Source organism: Mytilus edulis, chromosome 3 (genome assembly GCF_963676685.1).
Source record: "Mytilus edulis chromosome 3, xbMytEdul2.2, whole genome shotgun sequence".
In the NCBI taxonomy this organism is placed as follows: domain Eukaryota; kingdom Metazoa; phylum Mollusca; class Bivalvia; order Mytilida; family Mytilidae; genus Mytilus; species Mytilus edulis.
Window position 1 is genome coordinate 101,526,343 of NC_092346.1, and position 25,071 is coordinate 101,551,413.

A 25,071-nucleotide genomic window follows, 5' to 3' on the forward strand; every position below is an offset into this window, starting at 1 on the left:
TCAGCATTGATATTATTACAGTCAACAGAGACATCCATCCCCACTGCCAACAGAGACATCATAAAAGACAACAGAGATAAACTAACAGTCAGCATTGATATTATTACAGTCAACAGTGACAAAATAAGTCAACAGAGACATCCATCCCCACTACCAACAGAGACATCATAACGGTCAACAGATAAAAACTAACAGTCAGCATTGATATTATTACAGTCAACAGAGACATCCATCCCCACTACCAACAGAGACATCATAACAGTCAACAGAGATAAACTAACAGTCATCATTGATATTATTATAGTCAACAGTGACAAAATAAGTCAAGAGAGACATCCATCCCCACTGCCAACAGAGACATCATAAAAGACAACAGAGATAAACTAACAGTCAGCATTGATATTATTACAGTCAACAGTGACAAAATAAGTCAACAGAGACATCCATCCCCACTGCCAACAGAGACATCATAACGGTCAACAGATAAAAACTAACAGTCAGCATTGATATTATTACAGTCAACAGAGACATCCATCCCCACTACCAACAGAGACAGCATAACAGTCAACAGAGATAAACTAACAGTCAGCATTGATATTATTACAGTCAACAGTGACAAAATAAGTCAAGAGAGACATCCATCCCCACTGCCAACAGAGACATCATAACAGTCAACAGAGATAAACTTACAGTCAGCATTGATATTATTACAGTCAACAGTGACAAAATAAGTCAACAGAGACATCCATCCCCACTGCCAACAGAGACATCATAACAGTCAACAGAGATAAACTGACAGTCAGCATTGATATTATTACAGTCAACAGTGACAAAATAAGTCAAGAGAGACATCCATCCCCACTGCCAACAGAGACATCATAACAGTCAACAGAGATAAACTAACAGTCAGCATTGATATTATTACAGTCAACAGTGACAAAATAAGTCAACAGAGACATCCATCCCCACTACCAACAGAGACATCATAACAGTCAACAGAGATAAACTAACAGTCAGCATTGATATTATTACAGTCAACAGTGACAAAATAAGTCAACAGAGACATCCATCCCCACTGCCAACAGAGACAGCATAACAGTCAACAGAGATAAACTAACAGTCAGCATTGATATTATTACAGTCAACAGTGACAAAATAAGTCAAGAGAGACATCCATCCCCACTGCCAACAGAGACAGCATAACAGTCAACAGAGATAAACTAACAGTCAGCATTGATATTATTACAGTCAACAGTGACAAAATAAGTCAACAGAGACATCCATCCCCACTACCAACAGAGACATCATAACAGTCAACAGAGATAAACTAACAGTCAGCATTGATATTATTACAGTCAACAGTGACAAAATAAGTCAACAGAGACATCCATCCCCACTGCCAACAGAGACAGCATAACAGTCAACAGAGATAAACTAACAGTCAGCATTGATATTATTACAGTCAACAGTGACAAAATAAGTCAACAGAGACATCCATCCCCACTGCCAACAGAGACATCATAACAGTCAACAGAGATAAACTAACAGTCAGCATTGATATTATTACAGTCAACAGTGACAAAATAAGTCAACAGAGACATCCATCCCCACTGCCAACAGAGACAGCATAACAGTCAACAGAGATAAACTAACAGTCAGCATTGATATTATAACAGTCAACAGTGACACAGAAATCATTTACACTGAATTAAGTTAATGAAATTAAGAGGATGCCAAGCAATGTCAAAAAACTGGATCTATTCATATTTGAATTCTGATTTATTGTCATACTAGGCAGTAATGATGCAATGACTGAACTGACAGGATACCATACTGTAATCTTCTTTGAAACTAATACTATATGAATAGTCTAACATCAGCTCTGTCTTTTTTGGTAGGAATATTGTTGGCAAGTAGTAATACATTATCCTATTAACTTTGTAAACAAAAAACAATTAATTTATGAATCTTATTTTTTATTTCAGTATATATCATAATTAATAGTGAAATTCAACAGTAAAGAGTTAAACAATTATTTAACCTATCTACGTGGTAAAATATACTTTAACCTAACTACATGTAAAATATTCATACAAAATGTTCATAAAACACATCACATTATACCCTGGAAGTTAATCAATATCAAAAAATTTTGATTACATTTTGGAAAGCTTTTAACACAACTCATTGTTTGAAATTTGAATCAAAATCCTTCTTGCCTGTTTACTTCATTGAATACGCCATACATCAAATATAGTTCACCAATAGCTTAAAGTATCTGAGAAACAGGCCTTACTAAAGTAATAGAACTTTGACCAATGAACCATAAAAATAAGGTCAATGTCAGATAAACACTGCTAGACAGACATGTTCACCATACAAACAATATTTCTTTCAGTTTGGAATAACAGATAAAACCATGAAAACTTAGAATTGACCAATTAATCATAAAAATTATGTCAACATCAGATAAAACTAGTAAAAACAGTTTCTGAACCATGAAAATGAGTTCAAGGACAATGGACATATGACAGACAAAAATATAACATAATTTGATTACATGGCATATGCATACAAGGTATGAAGCATCCAGGTCTAATTACCATTGAAAAACAAAGCTATGTACAAACAGTTTACATTGTCGCCACCTAATTGTAATCCCTGTCTTCCATTTTGACTTTCATGGCAGGCGAGACAAAAAATAATGCTTTATTAAAAAAATTACGATGCCTTTTCAAATCATTTTAAAAAAAAAAAGGAAACCATCTTGCCTATTTAAACCAATAAATGTTTGAATTTGCTTATATTTTGAGAGCATACAATGAGAAAAAATATCAAACAAGTACAAGGCAGGCAAAATGTTGGCAAGTTTTGTTGGAGGTAATTTGAAAACTGCCTGATTCTGGTATTTACAACATGTTTAACAGGTTTCGTGCGGTTAGACATTTTACATAACACAACCATGACATTTCATTCTAACAATAAACACAACCATGACATTTCATTCTAACAATAAACACAACCATGACATTTTATTCTAACAATAAACACAACCATGACATTTTATTCTTATAATGAATCTTTGATAAATAACAGAATACGACACTAATCTTGATATAAATGGGAAATATGCAAATTAAGCTGGCCATAAATGTAAACTTCTTTGACAAAAATGTTTGAATCAATGGTTATCTATGGGGACTTTTAAATATGTTTTATGATTGTAGTGTGAAAACTGCTGCCTGTTAATATCTAGTCTAAGCAAATTAAATATATAGAAAAAAAACATTTTTTTAGAAATATTCATGTTTTATAAGTGAATAATTAACCAAAGGGGTCCTATAAATAAATGTATCAAGCTCCCTGAATTCAGTATATGTACAACCCATTCACTATATGTATTTGTAAAAAAATATAAGCTGTGCTATGAAATAAATTTATTTTTCATTCAGTTCTTATAACACGGCCAAAATCACTCATAAGACCAGTATACAAATCTAATCTTAATCGATTATATGATACAATGTATCTTGGTGTCTAACTAAAACAATCTTGTTCAAATTTGAATTTTGGATTAGGTTCAATTGAAATTCCTTCATAACCTTAAAAAACATGATTACAAAGTAATTAAAAGTACCAGGGAAACTTTTTACAAATCCAGTCTGCACATAGTCAAAAATGATTTTTTTTTAATACAAAAGTTTAAGCACTTCCATGGCACTATCTTCAGTATTGCACCAAATATAAATCTAAATATACATTCTTAAAATTAAACATTGTAGCCAAATCACCATAAAACTGAAAAATAAATATGCATATGTACAAAAAAAATCATTTAAATCAATTAAGTTAACTTATCTTATTACACTGAACCCATGTTTGAAGTGTTACACATTTGAGCAACGGTAATTGAAAATAAAAGAAGTCTATACACCTTACACACAATATTTGTCACAATTAAAGAACAGTAAATATGGAGTACATTTAGGAAATAACTCTGCTTCGTGTCACTAGGTAAACTCAATTGCTAAAGTAAAACCTACATTTTACATGGATGAAATTTAATATACAATACAGTTATTGTCATTTTAATACAAATTAAAGACTTCATTTGGGTGAAAAATAGCATCGCTGGAAAATTCTGTGAAACATTGTTCTCTTCTTTGGAATAGTATAACATCGTTGTATCATGTATGCTTTTGGTATCAAATGTAAATATGACATGAATAAGCATTATGTTATAATTTAGAAGAAAATAAAATTTAACCAACAGAAATGAGTTTAAGGTGAGATATATGTTAATTGTGTTACTAAGTGAAAAAATCACAGAAATTCAGAGATTCAAAATGGCAGCTTTCGATTTTTACTGACCAGTTAACATGGACTTTACCCTGACCCCCCATCCCCCTGAAAATACAAAAGGTAATTTATTTAAAATTGTGACTACATTATAATTCAATTAAAATGAAATATTGTTTCCTCTTTAAACAGATTGTTTCCTCTTTGTAAAAATATATAATACACCTGTACTGCTGCATCATGAATAAATGTAATCTTATTCCTTAATGTTAAGTATGAGATTCTTAATAAAATGTTTTACCTATAACTACTATTACTATATCATATAATTCTACAGTATTGTGTGTTATATTGTTGAAAAAATAGGATATGTATCGTAATAAAATCTGTACTTTCACATTTTACAAAATTATTTTAAACTGCCATTATGGTAAAGTACTTAAAACATCTTTGTAATGATAATGTAATGATTACAACAATAAATAGAAATTAGAACCTCTGGTGGTCATTTCTGGTTAGACCAGAATAAGTGACCATGTCTTGAAAATCAGGTCTGTTTTGATAGGTTGTCTCATCAGACATGCCACCATGCATAGAATTAGCATGAAATGTATTTTCTGGGTGCTCTGCATTTTCTACGAGAGGCGGTGTTGATAGGTATGATAATGCTCTATCTCTTCTCTTCTTCAGAATAATCACAACAATAATACCGATGACAGCAAGTCCAGCTAATGTTCCTAGTATTGCTACAGCTATCTTTGCTCTCTCATTTACTGAATAATAAACAGACATTATAATAATATACAGCTATCTTTGCTCTCTCATTTACTGAATAATAAACAGACATTATAATAATACCAAGACAGGGAAGTAAAATAACTATATAGTTAGAATCAGTGTGGAATAAACAGGATAAAAACCATAATTATACAGTGCAGAAACATATGATCTGGACATTCTCTATTATTCGTCCTAAATATATAGAACAATATTTTTAAAAAGTAATTTTTGTGAAAGATATTTTTTATCATGAAATAGATCTTTAATAGGCATAAACCTTTTTTAAATTCTGTATAAAATACTTACAGACAGAGCAGCTCTCTCCATAAAGCTTTAATGTGGAATTCATTATTTCTACATTTTTAAATTTTTCTGATAGAACTGTTACCTGTAATATATTATATAAATATCATACACTTTTCTAGTAGACCTGGTACGTACCTTTAAAGTTATATAAGCAACATACTCAGATTGATTAAAATATTGAATGAATGAATGAATATTTTATTTGCAAAAGCATATAGAACATGCTATGGCAATACATAATATATACATAATGTGACAAAAGACTGGTAACAGAGTATTATATATACATGTATACCTATAATAACCTATTCTAACATAGGGCTCACTTCATTTAAACTGAGTTTTACTGTGCATGTTGCTGTGTGTTTGTTTATAATTGTACATTGGCTAGAGGTAAAGGGGTGGGCTGAGATATCACAAAACATATTCAACCCTGTTGCATTTATGCACCTGTCCCAAGTCAGAAACCTCTAACCTTTGCTAGTCTTAGGTGTTTTTTGTAATTTTGGTTACTTTTATATGTTTAGGGGCCAGCTGAAGTTTACATGCCTGAAAGCAATTTTAAAGCCAATGCAAGAACTACTTTTGGTTAAGCGTGAAGACTGCAATCAACAGAAACAAAAAATGTATTTAAAAGTAAAATAGAAAAAAAATAGCCTGATCAGTGGGTGTAAAATCTATGTCAAAGCCATATGACATATACAAACAAAAGTTTTATATGATCCAAACAGACATTTTTTTTAATTTTCTTCAAAACAAGATTATATTTAGAAACATGCAATTTACAAACTCTTTTGAAATTCTTTTTGTCAATCTCTCCTTTAATGAGTTATTTGAGTTGTCGTTATAACTTTTGAAATGACAAAAGTATGTAATTTAAAAAAAACACCACAAAATTCCTGAAATAGACTTAGAATTGTGTAATAATTAAAGAAGAAAGCATGGTGACAACAACACCGTAGGAATATATATTTTGTGTTATACAAATAACTATTCTAACATTTTCATCCCTCAACATTAATCTATCTTTTGTATATAAAACCATTTTTTTTATGTAAACATAATTTTTGTTACCTGAATGCCATATTTCTTAGAATTTGAAGAATATTGTTGTTTAACCTGTAGGTAAATCTTCTGCCAATATCCTGGCAGTTCCTCTGTATCTATGGCACCTGTAAATGTTCTGCTCCAATCAAGTTTGGGCTTTTCACACTAAAACATGTAAAAATCATTAATAGATAGTGTTTTAACATTTTGGCAGTCTTGAAATTAATATCATCAAAAACTCTTTGATTGGTAAGAGCCCTAGGAAAACTGCTTTCAAGTCATTCAAGATAAAGATTTAAACTGACAATGATAAAGGGTAAAATGATGACATTTTAATAGAGGATATGAAATAATAATAATAATAATAATAATAATTCTTTATTTAAAGAGGGTTACACAGTTAGCTATAAAGCTAATCTTCCCTGAGGCCCTCATGAAATACAATGAAATATAACAAACAATTACAAAATATCAAACAGACACACATACATGAATAATGAAATAAAAATTTGTTATGAAATATTCATTTTTCAAAACAGGTAAAAATTACAAATTCATATAAAAAACACACAGCTTCTAAATGTTCCATCAAGTAATTTTTTAAATCTTTTTTGAATGAGCTTGTACTTGAAGTTGATTTTTTCAGGGATATTGGTAAGTTATTCCATAAAATAGATCCTGAATATATAAAATATTTCTTATAAAGCTCTGTTTTGGCTTTTGGAACTTGTAAGTTTTTGCAAGAGGCATTTCTCAAACAATATTGGTTTATTTATTGCATTTCTTTAAATTTTTCAGTGAGATATACAGGGGCTTCATTCTTAAAGCATTTATGCATCAAAACTGATTTGTGGTATGAGATTCTGTTCTCTACTGTCATCCATCCAAGCTGTTTAAACAGTGGAGCTGATGATGAAAGTGGATCAGCATCTAAAATAAGTTTGATATTTCCATTATTCATTTCGTGTAGCCATTTATCAATAATATTAATGAGGGTAGTTTGACATGAATGGTTGGGTCTAAAACCAGACTGAGAAGGGTGTAAAATTTCAAATTTTGTAAAATATTTATACAGATGTTTAGATACATGTCTCTCAATTAATTTTGATAATGTTGGCAAAACAGATATTGGTCTGTAATTGCCAGCTACATTTTTTTCACCAGATTTGAAAATTGGAGCTACTTTGGCATTTTTTTTTTAAAACAGATGGATAAATACCAGTATCAATCATTCGATTAAAAATGTATGTTAAGGAAGATGCTATGAAAGGAACACTAAGTTTTAAAATCTTTGGACCTATATTGTCAGAACCAGAAGATGTCTTAACATCTAGTTTAGTTAAAAATAAAGTTAAAGTGGTGGATTTTCAAATTGCTTAAATTGTCAAGTTACTGACTTTTCCATTCATAAAACATAACTACTTTCTTTCTCATTTTTAATAGAATAACTCATATATAACAAAAAACTTATTATAAAGTGTTATATTTTAAAGCTTAGTTTCAGTTAAAGGAGAGATAATCCAATATTTCTCTAATGCATTCACTGCAAACATAAGTAATGATGTTTGACAATCTAAGATATTACATTCCTTCATTTGTTGAATGTATGGACTTTTCTTTTTGTTTCTTCTATCAATATAACTTTAGCAATTTCTTATTAGAAAATTATTTTTTTTGAGAATTATCTTATTTGAAATAAAATTGAGAAAGGAAATGGTGAATATGTCAAAGCGACAACCACCCGACCATAGAGCAAACAACAGCCGAAGGCAACCAATGGGTCTTCAATGTAGCGAGAATTCCCGCACCCGTAGGTGTCCTTCAGCTGGCCCCTAAAATATGCATAATAGTACAGTGATAATGGACGTCATACTAAACTCCGAATTATACACAAGAAACTAAAATTTAAAATCATACAAGACTAACAAAGGCCAGAGGCTCCTGACTTGGGACAGGCGCAAAATTGCGGCGGGGTTAAACATGTTTATGAGATCTCAACCCTCCCCCTATACCTCTAGCCAATGTAGAAAAGTAAAAGAATAACAATACGCACATTAAAATTCAGTTCAAGAGAAGTCCGAGTCCGATGTCAAAAGATGTAACAAAAGAAAATAAATAAAATGACAATAATACATAAATAACAACAGACTACTAGCAGTTAACTGACATGCCAGCTCCAGACCTCAATTAAACTGATTGAAAGATTATGTCTTCATCATATGAATATCAGGTACAATCCCTCCCGTTAGGGGTTTAGTATCATACTATCATAAAATATATGAGAAGAACATAACCCGTGTCATGCCAACAACTGTTTTTTATAGAAAAAATGTGTTTAGTTCCGATGCAAAGACCCTATCAGTGAATCAATGTTAAAGCCAAAATATGCAATCTTTAATGACCTGACAACAGTATCGTAACTATATCCCCTTTTAATAAGTCTATTTAAAGGTTTTGTTAGTTTCTGAGGAGAATACTGACATTTTTGTGCTTTATAAAGAATATTTCCATAAAATTTTGGATGTGAAATACCTGAACGTATAAGATGTCTGCATGTTGAGTTATATTTACGAATTATTTCCTTATACCGGTGATAAAATTTAGTAAATGTTTTGACCAGTTTGTGATATCGAAAACCCTGGTGTAATAATTTTTCAGTAATACATAAATTTCTCTCGCTAAAATCTAATACATTGTTACATACACGAGCGAATCGTACAAGTTGAGATATATAAACACCATAAGATGGTGACAAGGGAACGTCACCATCTAAAAATGGATAATTAACAATAGGAAATGAAAAATCATCTCTTTTATCATAAATTTTTGTATTAAGCTTCCCGTTTATGATATAGATATCAAGATCGAGGAAAGGGCAGTGGTCATTGTTATCATTAGCTTTATTTAAAGTAAGTTCTACAGGATAAATTTCTTTAGTATACATACTGAAGTCGTCATTATTTAGAGCCAATATATCATCCAAATATCTAAAAGTATTGTTAAATTTTTGTATCAAATGTTGTTTTGATGGGTCTTTGCTAATTTTAGTCATAAATTGTAACTCATAACAATACAAAAACAGGTCCGCAATAAGTGGTGCACAGTTAGTCCCCATTGGAATTCTAATAACTTGACGATATACGGAATCTCCAAAGCGAACAAAAATGTTATCAAGTAAAAATTCAAGTGCATAAATAGTATCAAAGCATGTCCAATTGACATAGTTCTTTTGTTTATTGCTACTAAAAAATGATCTAAAAGAGTTTGAACATATGTACTCGCATTCCGACTTTTTAAATGCCCAGTTAATTAGGGATGTGAATTTTTTCTTAATAAGAATATGAGGCAAAGTGGTATATAGGGTAGAAAAATCAAAACTTTGAACAGATTCAAAATCACCAATATATGCATGCAATTTATCAAGTACTTCCAACGAGTTTTTGACACTCCAAAAGTAATTAATTCCACTATTTTCAAAGGCCTTATTTGAACAATTTATAATCAGGTTTTTTATTGTACCAAGTGTACTAGTAAGTAAAACAGACAATTTAGTAGTTGAACAATGGCTAGAAGATGAAATAAATCTATATTTGTAAGGTTTTTTGTGCAGCTTCGGAAGCCAGTACATAGTTGGGACTTTCATTGTGTTTGGTTCTGCTTGTAAAGAAGTAGCTAAAAGTTTATGTTTGTTACAGATGTCGTTTTCTGAAAATGAAGTCAGTTGGAATGTTGGTGAATTCGTGATTTCCCTTTGCAGAACCTCTATATAAAATTTACGTCAAACAATAATGATATTATTAGCAGCTTTATCAGCCGGGACAAAAACAAATTCCTTGGCTAGTTCTGTTAGTTTATTTTTGATACGCGAAATAGGGTTTTTATAGTTTTTGTTGAGGGTAAAATATTCTTTAAAATGTTGTATTCGAATATCAACTATCTTCATTACTGAATTAAAAAAAGAGTCCAAAGATTTTTTGTCAGCTTTTTCCCGTTTTACCCATTTCAAACAGTAGGCACGGAGTGAGTCGTTGATGATATTACGACACTCATTCCAGTTAATAGTATGCATGTAAAAAATTTTGCTAATTTCTAATTTCTTAATAGGAAATAATATAAAATCATGTGTGACTTGTATTTAATAAAAAAAAAAATAACAAGTTGAGACAATAGCATACAGACATGCATTTTTAACGGATCTAGATTTCAAAATAGCACATTATTGTATTTTTACCAATTCTAAACTTATGACTATGAAACTTATAAATTACAATGTATGTGATGTCACGGTGGGTATGGTTGTCCTGCGAGAGAACGTACTGTGCTGGTGATTTGGTCCTGACGGGTGCTGGTGATCAATGAAAAAATGTAAACAAAGACGAAAATGATGATTTTTGACGTTTTCACTCATAAAAAATGGAAGAAAACAGTTGAGATTTTTCAATTTTGTTTCTTATGGGTTCATATGTAAACCATTAAAAAGTTGACCCTCTAAACTGTTTCAGTAAGCGTAACACAAAAATGCTCAATTTCAGAAAATCTCGAACTGAAAAAATAAAACAAAAATGCTCGTAGAGACCGCTTTCTATACCGCAATCCACACGACAAAACTATTTTGTGAAAAAAACATTGCAATTTATTAAAATTTAGCATTTTCTCAATTTATTCATGTCCTGATACTGTGCTGGTGGGTCCTGTCATTGTGCTGGTGGGTCCTGATACGGTGCTGGTGATTTTGGATAAGAAGTTGGTCATATTTGAAACAAATGTTACAAAATCAATAAAATTGGGCAGATAATTGTTGTCAATAGGATCTATGACTCCTATTTTAGCTCTTGTGCATCCACTTGGCTGTTTAATGTGTGTTTTCAAATGATTGTAACTTGTATTAAATAATTACATAAAAGGGCAACATCTTTCGTCCAATATCAGATAACAATATATAGTATCTAAAATAAGAATAGTTTATTAAGATATTAAATGCCCCTTACATTGATGCTTCAACAATGATCAAAGCCCATGCCGCATAGACATGTTTGTTAGCGCTCCGCATACCCCTCCCCACTTCCATCCAACCAATCCTCCTCATTTCCTCCTTCATTGTTACAGTGGTGTACCAACACAACAATTTATTACATAAAATAATAACACAAAGACACACATTATTGAATAACGAATGCTTGCAGGTACTGAAAGCTAGTTCAAAGCTGCATTTTCAACTAATAGATAAACCATGTTCTCATATACAAAAATCCCAATCGTGTCGATGAAAAAAGTCTCAAAACTTAAGTTCACATTTCAATGTTTGATAAAGCAGAACTTTAAAAATGTGCAGTGAATCTTGTGCTCACAACATTTATTGTCATAATTATGTTTACATAAGACTTATAAAGGAATTAAGCAGGTACCAAGAAATATTTTACAGTTCAATTTAATGATCATGAATGGAAGGAAATGGTATGGAAGTTACATAGGACAAAAAGAAATTGATAGTATTTTTGGGCGAAAGACTTAAACGCTTCTTTGCATTATATAGTACAGCTCTTCTATAAAAGCATGCAAAAAAACTTTGATTGACTTGCATGCTATGTTTGCTTGGATGTTTTCAAACAATAGGTAGGCGGAGTTTCAATACATACTGGGATTTGATTGGACAAATACAAACTGACAGGAATTGAAGTTAATGTTTATTGTCCAAACAAATTTTAGTATATAGTAAACAGACTACTTACCTGTCGTTTACAAACATCCAAACAATCATAGCAAGCAATTTAATCAATGGTTTGCTTTGCATATATTTATAGAAGAGCTGTAAATTCTAAACTAGAGGCTCTAAAGAGCCTGTGTCGCTCACCTTGGTCTATGTGCATATTAAACAAAGGACACAAATGGATTCATGACAAAATTGTATTTTGGTGATGGTGATGTGTTTGAAGTTCTTACTTTACTGAACGATTTTGCTTCTTACAATTATATCTATAATGAACTTTGCCCATTAGTAACAGAGAACTATATTTGGTAAAAATTTACATAAATTTACCAAATTAATGAAAATTGTTAAAAATTGACTATAAAGGGCAATAACTCCTTAAGGGGTCAATTGACCATTTAGGTCATGTTGACTTATTTGTAGATCTTACTTTGCTGAACATTATTGCTGTTTACAGTTTATCGCTATCTATAATAGTATTCAAGATAACCAAAAACGGCAAAATTTCTTTAAAAATTACCAATTGGAGGGCAGCAACCCAACAACCAGTTGTCCAATTCATCTGAAAAATTCAGGGCAGATAGATATTGACTTGATTAACAATTTAACTTCTTGTCAGATTTGCTCTAGATGCTTTGGTTTCATAGTTATAAGCCAAAAACTGCATTTTACCCCTATGTTCTATTTTTAGCGGTGGCGGCCATCTTGGTTGAATGGCCAGGTCATCGGACACATTTTTCAAACTAGATACCCCAAAGATGATTGTGGCCTAGTAGTTTCAGTGGAGATTTTGTAAAAGATTACTTAGATTTATGAAAAATGGTTAAAGATTGACTATAAAGGGCAATAACTCCTAAAGGGGTCAACTGACCATTTTGGTCATGTTGACTTATTTGTAGATCTTACTTTGCTGAACATTATTGCTGTTTAATACAGTTTATCTCTATCTATAATAATATTCAAGATAATAACCAAAAACAGCAAAATTTCCTCAAAATTACCAATTCAGGGGCAGCAACCCAACAACCGATTGACCGATTCATCTGAAAATTTCAGGGCAGATAGATCTTGACCTGATAAACATTTTTATCCCGTGTCAGATTTCCTCAAAATGCTTTGGTTTTTGAGTTATAAGCCAAAAACTGCATTTTACCCCTATGTTCTATTTTTAGCGGTGGCGGCCATCTTGGTTGGTTGACCAGGTCACGCCACACATTTTTTAAACTAGATACCCCAAAGATGATTGTGGCCAAGTTTGGATTAATTTGGCCCAGTAGTTTCAGAGGAGAAGATTTTTGTAAAAGATTACTTTAATTTACGAAAAATGGTTAAAAATTGACTATAAAGGGCAATAACTCCTAAACGGGTCAACTGACCATTTTGGTCATGTTGACTTATTTGTAGATCTTACTTTGTTGAACATTATTGCTGTTTACAGTTTATCTCTATCTATAATAATATTCAAGATAATAACCAAAAACAGCAAAATTTCCTCAAAATTACCAATTCAGGGGCAGCAACCCAACAACCGATTGACCGATTCATCTGAAAATTTCAGGGCAGATAGATCTTGACCTGATAAACATTTTTACCCCATGTCAGATTTGCTCTAAATGCTTTGGTTTTTGAGTTATAAGCCAAAAACTGCATTTTACCCCTATGTTCTATTTTTAGCCGTGGCGGCCATCTTGGTTGGTTGACCGGGTCACGCCACACATTTTTTAAACTAGATACCCCAATGATGATTGTGGCCAAGTTTGGTTTGATTTGGCCCAGTAGTTTCAGAGGAGAAGATTTTTGTAAAAGTTAACGACGACGGACGACGACGGACGACGACGACGACGACGGACGACGGACGCCAAGTGATGAGAAAAGCTCACTTGGCCCTTCGGGCCAGGTGAGCTAAAAAAGAAATTTTGTTGTCGTAGATGGTTAAATCCTCAGTAAAATCTCAATAACTTTGTTGGAACGAGTAAAGGTTTTAAATCAAATTTTCGTGGACTTTTTAGCTTCCACCCTGACGAGGTATGTTAGCTGTTCTTATGCTGTTGCACCTGACGCACGGAAACTTTCCGTTTCCATCTTCTTTTCTGAAATATTTTACCCAGTTCATACTTGACAGGATTGTTATCCTAGTAAAAGGTGTAACCAATGAATTTTATGTGTCAATTTGTTTAGAAAAAAGTCGAAAAGAAGAGAGTTTTTTTAATGTCATGACTATCTGCCGCTTTCTAGATCTATGCTTAGCATTTATTTCAGATGACATGGACTACTCACCCTGGTGACCCTGCTGCCTTTCATAACTTTATCCGTATACATGTATTAATAGATAAACAAAAGGCTGCAAATGGTATTTTTGTATTTAAAATGATTCGTTGTAACGAGAATATTTGTGGTGAATGGAAACTGTGAGGGTCAAAATCTTAAATTGCTTCTAAATGTTGCTGGACCCAGTTTCGTTATCTGATCTGAATTTTCTGAAATGTGCAAGGTAGATAGACATTTTGATTTTTTTTACTCGGTAAGTTTTGCCCTAATTACTTGAACATTTGCAATATTAAAGCCGATTTCAATGAGTGTGTAGACAAAGGGAATATCTTTGGTTATCTTGCTTGCTGAACAGAAAAGTCATTGTTAGGTTATGTAAACTACCCTACTTTAAGAGTAGACTAGTCCGACAAGTGACACATCTTTCTGTCTGTAGGACCAGGCTACTTCGAAAGGAGGGTAATATACCTTACCTAACAATGACTTCACGGTTTAGCTAACAAGCAAGCTAACCAAAGATATAACCTTTGTCTACATACTCAATGGAATCGGCTGTAACTAAAAACTCGAATACATTTTAACAGACAGTGGTCATGTTTGTTGATGAATATTGTTTTTCCTAGATTCACTCTTGAAAAATCATTTGGTAACATTTAGTCAAGTAAATTGTAATACGGACGCCAAGACAATACATGAACCTCACACGACCCCTCGACGCAGGTGAGCTTATATATGATCTTATAGCGATTCGGGTTGATAATCAGTTGAAATTAAGCCAGCAAGGCCGTAACTAGGCATCTTATTTTAGTAAGGCAAAATACTTGAGCCGAGCGAAGCGAGTCGAAATTTTTTTTTGGAGGGTATGAAATGAATGGTGGAAAATCCTGCATTTTAGGCATTTTTAGAGAGTTTGATAATGTTTTGAATTTGGACACTTTTTATATAAATTTTTCATATTTTAAGACTTTTAACTACTCACATCAAATTTTTAACAACTTTATTTAAATTTATATGTAAGATAATCATCCAAATATCACTGATTTGAGTCTGCTGCCAGAACATAAAACAAATATCGATTCAATAGAGTTTGCCAATTTGTCTAAGGCCGGTTCAGTCAAATCGTTTCAGAATCATAATTTGGTCTACTGATATCCTTATCGCGATGAACATGGAGCATGGCAAGACCGCACAATCTCTCGCCACTCATGCATGCTCTTTTCCAAGTTTTCAGTCGTTTCGGGGCAGTCTGTGTTTCTAAAGGTAGCACATTATCATCAACACAATGATCAATGTCTTCTTCCAATTCCTTCTCCATCAGCAATTCGGTAGCAGCATCGGTAGAAACAGTTTTGTTTGCAAAAGGGAATTAAGCTTTCCTGTAAGCACCATCATACAGTCGCAGTTACAAAATATTAAACTCGCTTTTACGCTGACAAAGAGTAGACAAACTAGGGATAGAATGAGATAAGATACATGTATATGATTCTATCTATAGAGTAAGTATATATGATAAGGGTACAGGGGAATTGGAATTGAGTTTTTGACGTTTACATGTAGTTCCGTAATTTCAAATTATTTCTGAAAATAGTTGGTGGTATTTTAGTTACAGAATCTATAAATTTTTTGGTTAGGGGTTGGGGGTGTCCGATTCCGAAACCCCGAATATAAAGAAACGAAATTCCGTAGTCCCGAATAAGTAAAGACAAAATCCGGTGTTCAAGGTTCTGCCATTCCTCATTAATATCAAATTGGAATATGGAATATTCTTTCAATTTTTAAGGTTAAAGAAACATGGATAAAAGCTAATCCATGCATGCAGTCATGTTTCATATTATTAATATTTTATTTATCTGTAAAGAGAAAAATTAAAGTTCGTGAAATGATTACGTAGACAGGACTGCCCCCTTCCGAAGACCAGTACTTGATTTGTCAGTCTACTTATCATAATGAAGTTATATGCAATACTCAAACTCTGTTCCCAAAAAAACTAGTTTACTTGAATTATTCCTTCTTTACCTTCAGTGTCGCTTTTCCTTTTTCTGCAAGAGCCTGTTTTTAAGTAAAGATCCATGATGATTATCGTTACTAGGTTAATGTAATCGAGAAACATCACCCGTTGAGATGCTGAGTTATATCCAGGAAGAATAGTTAAAAAGGAATGATGACAAGTTATAGAAATTACGGTTGAGACAGAACAACAAATGACTATTATATTTATATATTATGTATAAAAAAAATAATCAGTGTCGAAATTTTAGTGAGGCTAATTGCCTCACTTGCCTCAAGGGTAGTTACGGCCTTGGCCAGTTGTTTGTGTGTGTAGATTTGTATTGTTGTAAACTGTTATGACTTTTTAAAGTTAAATCTAGGTGTTTAATCTAAGAATTTCTTTTTTAAACTTATATACTTGTTTTATACTCAATTGGTAATATGAAGTTACGAGATATTTTAATTTTTGAAATTGAAGGCACAATTAACAAAGCAAACGTTAGTTTCAAATACTTTTAAATAGATTTTTAAGGATAATGTACCCTTGTGTTGATCCCATGCTTTAAACATAACAAAAATCTCTGTACAAAGGTCTGTGAATTTTCTACAAAAATAGTGATTTTATTTTCACCAAATTCTCTTTTTCTACTAAATACAATAATGAACTATAAATAATAATGCTTTGCAAGAAGTTTCCCCTTGATACATGTAAATGTACAAAATTATATCTCTAGTATTCATTGTCTGTGCTGTTTTGATACTATTAGTTTGCACATTTTCGTAATTGACAGGCCACAGGAGGGGGAGATAAACCATAATCGAAAATATAAAATATTGATCTAAGTACTTAATTTGCATCTCTGAACCCCTATCCCGGCCTGTTTTTTAGGAGGGTGTCTAAAAATGGTTGATTACAGACAGTCGAGTACGCATTTTACTTTCCAGGCGTGTTTACGTTGATTGTTAAAGTCCTGAAAACGGATAGATGGAAACAAAAATGTTTGATTTATCTGGCTTTAGATTCAGTTTTTTTAAATATAAATTAAGGCTTCATTTTAATATAATAATACTAAGAATTCACAATATAAAAAAATGCAGAAAAAAAATGGAGAAGTGAAATATCTTAGTAAGGAGTCATTACTACAGAGATGGTGTGTTTGACACACAAAACTTAAAAGCTTGGTGATATTACCAATATTAAGATAAAAGTGTATTTTAGGTGGGTATTTTTTCCATTTACTCATTTTCAATTATACATTTAATTAAGGCACATTTGATTTTTATTCATAAAAATATTTAAATATAGAAAAGTAGGACACATTGTTCACTTCCTCCACTGTAATTCTTTATCAAAAATATTTATTTATGTTGGAATTTTGAAATGAAAAAGCTAAGAAATCTTAGTTTTGTTAGTGTTCTCTAGGTTATCTCGTCTTCATTCTCTGACATATTCTCTGGCATATTCTAGTCTGCCCTTTCATAAAATAGTGAATTTTTTTTAGTGTTCTATCGAACTTTCGAAAAAAAAAAACCTGATAACCGTTCAGACAAAAAAAATATGTTGAAAACATCTTACAGATACAGCAAGTGATTCTTAATAGCTGTAAGATACATTTTTCTTTTAAAATACAACTTTTAAATCTTACGGGAAACTATTCAAAGCTTAACACTTCCACTGTAACCTCGCTCTAACTTACCCACATCCCCTCCAAAAAAAACACAAACAAATCCGCAATACTATTGTCATTCTTATAGTCAGCACTCAATTGTTCACAAACAAATGTGTTTTAAGCTGCTAAAGACATATGATTCAAACGCTCAGAAAGTCCTTTGTTTTATATTTTTTGCTCTCCATTTTTATGCAAAACCTTTTACATTTTTATTTTATGGGTTATTGTTGAAGGTCGTACAATGACGTATGGTTGTTAACACATATTTCCTTTGGTTTCTTATGGAAATTTGTCCATTGACAACAAACATACCACATCATCTACTTTATATAAGTATTGTATAAATTACAACGTATTTTGGTGATCTTGCAAAATGATCGTAATCCCGAAAATCGTAAACATATTTTCTTATCTTCAAAGGGGGCAAGAAGGGTTCCATTAACAGGCCAATAAATAAAATTACAGTTAATTTTAAAAAGAATAAAAAATAGGGGTAATTTTTCTCTCATAATAACAGTAAACAGATTCATAACAATGTCAATTTCAAGAAAGCAGACAACAGTTAATTAGTCAATAACAGTACAGCATCAATGATCTTGAATATATGCCACTTTTAACTAAAATATAAAGGCACAGAACCAGGACATAGGAGCACAGAACCAGGACCGTTTTTCTTATCACCAGCACATCGTCAGGACAATTCCGTTTAACGAACTTGCACGACTTTTGCAATATAATATTGTTGTAATATACTTTGCATGGTACTTATGACGCATCAGAGAAAAATTAAGCAACAAAACAGTCGTTTTATTGCCGTTCTGATACAATGTAAACAAACCCACCAGCACAGAATCAGGACCCACCAGCACCCGTCAGGACCGAATCACCAGCACAGTACGTTCTCTCGCAGGACAACCATACCCACCGTGGATGTATGTGAAAATGAAGTAGAAAATGTCACTCATTTATTTTTATTATGTTCTGAATTAGTAGAATTTCACCTGTTTATGCAACAAAAGTTGTCAGTTTTATTTGATAATCTTGATTCTGACAAAATTGATAATATAGTGTATGAAGAGGTATTTATGTTTGGTTTATTTGGAGCTATCAAAGGCATAAATGTAAGTTTTGTCAATTTGCGAGATATTGTATCTTCATAAGAAGGAATTACTTAAAAATTTAAACAGTAATGTTGATCTTATTAGACTATTTAAATACACTGTAAAACATTATATAACTTACCTGACTGTATGCAAGATGTATGAGAAATGTTTTTGAGAAACACTTTTTAAAGAATAATATTCTGGTACAAGAAACCGAAGGTGTCATAACATTTAATTTCTAATTATTGTGCTAATTATATATGTTATTATACTTAAAAACATTGCCTTGTGATATTTTTGACAGATATGCAATATATCTGTTGAAGAATTGAATAAAGATAGAAAAAAAACAAAAAAAAAAACATGCATTTTTACAATAAAATATGGTTTATTTTAATATTGATTATGAACAAAAAAAAATAACCATGTAAGGGCTTCTTTGGTCTAAATTCTAAAAAGACAGACCTGTACATTTATTAGCATCAGTCTGTATTTATAGATCATTACATTTTCCATATTGGCCCTGGTATCAGACCAAGTCTCTCTTATCAATCCAGAGGACTTAGTCAGATGGCTGATATAATCAAATGGCTAATACCAGGGTCAACATGGAAATGCCATGTAATGATCTATCTAAATGTATCACATTTTTTCTTTATTGTTTTTAATTGACAAATTTACTGGAAGTTAATTTTTTGGAACTCAAAATAGGTATTTGATTGCATATTGGACCCATGGACAAATAAACAACTTCCTTAACTCCTGAAAAACAATGAACTGAACCATAGTATACTGAAGTATAATGTATTATACTTACTGATATTCTTAACGTTATATCAACTGGGTCATTACATTCATTGATTGTGGCCTGAATTCTGGACATGGCAAATCCATCCAGTCTGTAATCACAATCTGATTTCAGATGATAAAACAGACATATTACACCTGAAAAATAAGGACAGGACATAAAAAAACCTACAACACCTGTGCAATAATTAGGATAAATGATAAAACAGACATATTGCACCTGTCATTCATATCTTTATTTCCTCTTTACAGAGATTACATGAATTATATAATCATGAACAATAAATTAAAACATTAATAACAGAACATATAAATGATAAAGTTGTGAGCAATACGCAATATACAGTTCAAGAGCAAAAGAGTTTATATCGCGTGCTGTCGATATTACATGTGCTAGAATTATACTATATTTTTCAATTGACGATTGTATTCGGATGCAGATTTTGTTACATGTGGATGTAGCAAAGTCGCTTGAATGACTCTAAGTCGGGATTCACTGAGCATAGTTGAAGGGTTTTTTCCTAGACAGATTGTATATAAAGATTCATCATCACTTTCACTTAGTTCAACATAGAGGTCGAGACAAAAGTTTTATATTATTAAGTCCATCCAAGTGCTGTGCATATTTGATGTACTCATTCAGCCAAAGCATGCATGTACGAAAACGTCAGTGAACGGACGGTCACAAATTTCACAAAATTTGAAAAACATGGTTTGGAGCGGTAGATATAAGTTTTCCGATAAACAAAGCAGTGCGAATTTCAGAGCTGTTCAAGTGGAATTTCCACACATGAGCTGCAGATACGGATTTATGAATATATTTGAACCTCTTAAAGTCATTGTCCGAATTAATGTGAATCAGCCATGGAGTCATTATCATGTTTTGATTCAACTGCATTTACAACAATGCGTTTCCATTGCAGCTTATCAGTAAAGTTGCCATCACTAATATAGGTGATAAGCAATTCATACAGATTGTACTTACATAGAATGTTTAATATGTCCGGAATAAATCCAATATGGTTTCGTCCATCTAACAGGCACAGAAAAGTCTTTGAAGAAAGATTTGTTTTGCAAGACAAGAGTTTTTCGTTTTACAATGTTTTCCAAAGACTTAAGGTTACGTTTTTCAATGTCACAGGTTATATTACGTAGTCCAACCATGCTTTCACACATATCTGATCTTGTTGACGTCTTAAAACTTTTGTATGTGTTTTACAACAAAATGCTGAAGTCTATTCAGTTATGTAATATCTTGGTTCTTCAGGTCACACTAAACTTCACAGCCATATAAAAAAGTAGGAATTACTACTGACTTGTACAGTTTGACAAGAACTAAAGGAATCGTACTATCACCTCTTAAGTTGGCAATTGCAAAGTTCGTGTTTCTACTCTTCCTACAAGGTTTTGTCGTTCGTGCAAGTGTGTTTAATTTTCCATTTAGTTCAATACCTAGATGAATATGACTGTCTTCAACAGGTACAGATTCATGGTTAATTTTCCAGTCATAGTCTGTTTTTATTGAGGATTTTGAGAATTGAATCATACATGATTTCTTTCCGTTGAACTGAAACCTCCATTTATTTGAATAGTTTGTACATATATCCAGCATGTGTTGTAAACGCTGTGGTGTTGTAGCAATACATGTAATATCGTCAGCAAGTGAGGGTGCGCAACATTTTATACAATTAACACCAGTGACTCTATTATATCTTTCCAATTCATTAATTAGTTCATTAATAAACACTAAGTATAAAAAAAAACAGACAATACCCCTCCTTGTCTAACACCTTCTTTGACTACAAAGTTATTTGATTTTCATTTATTTACAACAACTAAACCTTGTGTTTTACTATACATATCATTAATCAGGGACCATGCTTTCCCTTTGACACCCAAATTGAATAATTTAAACATAAGTGCTTTGCGCCATACTGTATCAAAGGCCTTTCTACTGTCTAAAAACGCTACAAAAACTTTGCTATTTTCTTCTATGTTATGGTAAATTGTTTCAAGGAGGCAAAAGGACGCAGTCAGACATCCAAGACCTTTTTGAAATCCATGTTGGAGAGGATTAGGAAACGTCTCTGGTAATATGACAAATGTTTGTAGACGGATAAGTACTATCTTTTCAAAAAGCTTTAATACACTAGATAATAAAACACGGGTCGATAGCTGTCCGGGCTCAACTCAGACTTATGGCCTCCTTTAAACAAGGGAACAACCAGTCCTTTCTGCCAGTCACTAGGAACTTGCTGTTTCTCTACAACAATATTCAGGAAAATGGAAAGACATTCCAAAACTTTTGGTCCACCATATATCAAGTGTTCGTTTTGGATCATGTCATTGCCACACGCTTTTCTACGTTTTAGTTGTTTAATAACAGAGCTATCATCATCACAAGAAATAATTCCACCAGGTAAGTATAGGTCTTCATCAGCTTTGCATACACGTTCAAATTCGCGGTAAGCTTTATTCATTTCATTAAGCGTCGGATCATCGAACATTAACATATCAGCTGGTGTATACAGATCTTCGAAATAATTCGCAAATGCATTACAAATCGACTCAGGTGATGCATGAACAATGTTATTATGTTTAATTTGCTGACAAACTTTTGAATGTAAAATAAGGACAGGGGATAAAAATCAGACATACATGTACATGACACGTATATAATTATCTTACCTGGGACAATTGACACAGAATTATCTTACCCGGGACACTTGACACAGTATTACAAAATGTATCTTACTTGGGACAATTGATCATACACAATTATTTTACCTTAAACAATTGACACACAATTATCTTACCTTGGACGATACACAACTATCTTACCTTGGACAATTGACACAAAATTATCTGACCTTGGAAACTTGACACAGAATTATCTTACCTGGGTATTAACACAGTACTATCTTACCTGGGACAATTGACCCAGAATTATTTTACCTTGGATACTTGACACACAATTAGCTTACATGTATCTTGGACAATTGGCACACAATTATCTTATAATAACTGGGTCAGTTGACACATAATTATCTTACCTTGGACAATTGACACAGAATTACAGAGTATGATCACAAAGAAAACTGAAAATGCAGGAGACATATTTATTGTAGTTGTCACTTCTGCTGATTACCACTTGACTCAAGCTCCATATCTGAAGTAAAAGCAAGTACTTAATTATGATAAGAACATTAGTAAATGTTATGGCTCAAACTCAAACATAGTGGTACAGTGGCCCAAATTAAATTTGACAGAATTGGTTTTCTGCTTAAAATGTTGAACAGCAAACATATATAATAAAACAAGTGTAATTTTAAGCAAAACTTATGACCTAAATGTTGTCTATGAGATGAATAATCCCTTTTGTGATTATAAATTAAGTCCTCTAAGGGTGGCCGATTGCTCAGGGCTTTGATTTCCAAAAGGGATTTAATCATTTCTACATGAACATCTACATCTACATTCTACGTTGATCTGTCAAACTTAATCAGTACTCAACGCTTCCGGGTGGCGCAAGAAAAGAGTAATTTTGTAAGATACAAAAGTAAAATAACAAAAGTACCGAATATAAACATTTTTTGGTAGAGGGTAACGTGACGAACATCAATAAAACAAATTGAACAGCATCAAATATCTGCATGTTATATTCGTTTAAAGAATGACAAGCGTGTTTAACCAAAACAAAAGGCAATAGTAAAAATCTGAAAATATGTTGTCCCATTTTTGAAAGTTTCGTCTGTCAATACAATACAGGACGCTTTACATTACTTCATGGTTACACAACAGTTATATCTTTTTGGGGGACATTAAGTGTTAAAACTTCTACAATACGGATAGCATTGTGTGTTGAAACACTACAAACAAAAATGAATAAACGAGATGAAGCTACTTACTTTTTGTTTACGGAAATGAATTTTCTAAAATTAACTCTTCACCGGAAAGGATATGAGATATTTTCGGAAATTCTACTAAAATCCATCTTAATGAAGCATCATGAACCTCCGGTTTTCAGTTTGCATTATGATATTGATAGAGCAAGGATTTGCATAGTTATTAACCATTTAATACTTGAATGATACATGGGGACTGTGAGGAGAGTTCCCCTTTTTTCCTAAAAAAACGGCCACTATATTATTTTCGATCTTCTTCTTCTTCTTCTGGAAGTCCACCCTATCTGCAGGGTCACCGCATTTAAAAATTTTGTTTATTTTTAAAATTGCGTTATTTAAAATTCTATCTACTGGTTAAAATTTAAAATAATAGTAACAGAATTAGAATAGGATAAAATAAAAAAAATAGTTAAAAACAGGAACTTGTATGTACACTACATTTTTTTTCTTCTTCTGATATACAGTTACAGCTTCATTGCTTGAAGATTACGAACTTCTTCTTCTTCTTCTTCTTCTTCTTCTTCTTCCTTGCTTAGGACTGGATTCTTAAAAGAATGTTACAAGTCCACAAGACGGAGAATGAGACAGCAATTCTCCTGTAACTAATTACAAATAAAACGTTCCGAATATATACAATTTAAAACTATGTACACTTGGCTGCTGTCTATGGTGTTGGTCTCTTGGGTGCACTATTGTTGGCTAGTGCACTCTGGAACCCCTCTATTGTCAGAGCTTCAGTTGTAACTGTTGGAAGGTGGTTCCACTCTTGTATAGTCCGTGGAAAGTATGAGTACTTATATACTCTCTGGTTTGCTGGTGGTTGATATAGGCGTTGTTTGCCTCTAGTACGCCGATCGTTTGGACGCAAGATGGAACTGGCATCAATGTCCACTAGCTCATGCTGGATCTTGTAAAGCATGACGAGTCGATGGTTGCTTCGTCTGTTAGCTAGTGGTTCCCATCCTAGTGTCTTAACCATAGTTGTCACACATCCAGGTGTTTTATCAGTGTAGTTGTTGTTATAACGAGATTTCATGGTGACGGACGTGTTTTTATATGGTGGTGGAAAATTCTACTTTTATCAACTTTTATCTACAGACAACAGTTGCAGAATATACTTTTATGTCATGAGTGACCCTGCATACACCTAAATATTCATTTCTGAACAACGGTGAAAACGAATTTTACCT

The 25,071-nt window shown here is 32.4% G+C and overlaps 1 protein-coding gene across 2 annotated transcripts; it reads right to left on the reverse strand.

Annotated features, from left to right (window-relative positions):
• Positions 1 to 1,959: 1,959 nt before the first annotated feature.
• Positions 1,960 to 23,937, reverse strand: LOC139518007 (uncharacterized). Of its 2 annotated transcripts, none has more exons than XM_071309630.1 (6): positions 23,885 to 23,937; positions 23,030 to 23,145; positions 19,987 to 20,114; positions 6,460 to 6,597; positions 5,386 to 5,467; positions 1,960 to 5,072 (listed from the first exon to the last, which is right to left on the reverse strand). In XM_071309630.1, exons 2-6 carry the CDS (start codon positions 23,091 to 23,093, stop codon positions 4,789 to 4,791), a joined length of 696 nt encoding a protein of 231 aa, XP_071165731.1. In that variant the 5' UTR covers positions 23,094 to 23,145; positions 23,885 to 23,937; the 3' UTR covers positions 1,960 to 4,788. The 2 variants fall into 2 exon arrangements, with proteins under 2 accessions (XP_071165731.1, XP_071165732.1); XM_071309631.1 differs by lacking the exon at positions 23,885 to 23,937 and adding an exon at positions 23,760 to 23,862.
• Between the last annotated feature and the right edge of the window lie 1,134 nt (positions 23,938 to 25,071).

Bases quoted from the DNA above. Each gene is read 5' to 3' on its own strand.
- LOC139518007 (XM_071309630.1), bottom strand. From the start codon at position 23,093: ATGTCTCCTGCATTTTCAGTTTTCTTTGTGATCATACTCTGTAATTCT. The intron at 20,115-23,029 runs GTAAGATAATTA...CTTATTTTTCAG, and splicing joins TTCTGTGTCAATTGTCCAAG to GTGTAATATGTCTGTTTTAT. The intron at 5,073-5,385 runs GTAAGTATTTTA...TTTATTATTCAG, and splicing joins TGGAGAGAGCTGCTCTGTCT to TAAATGAGAGAGCAAAGATA.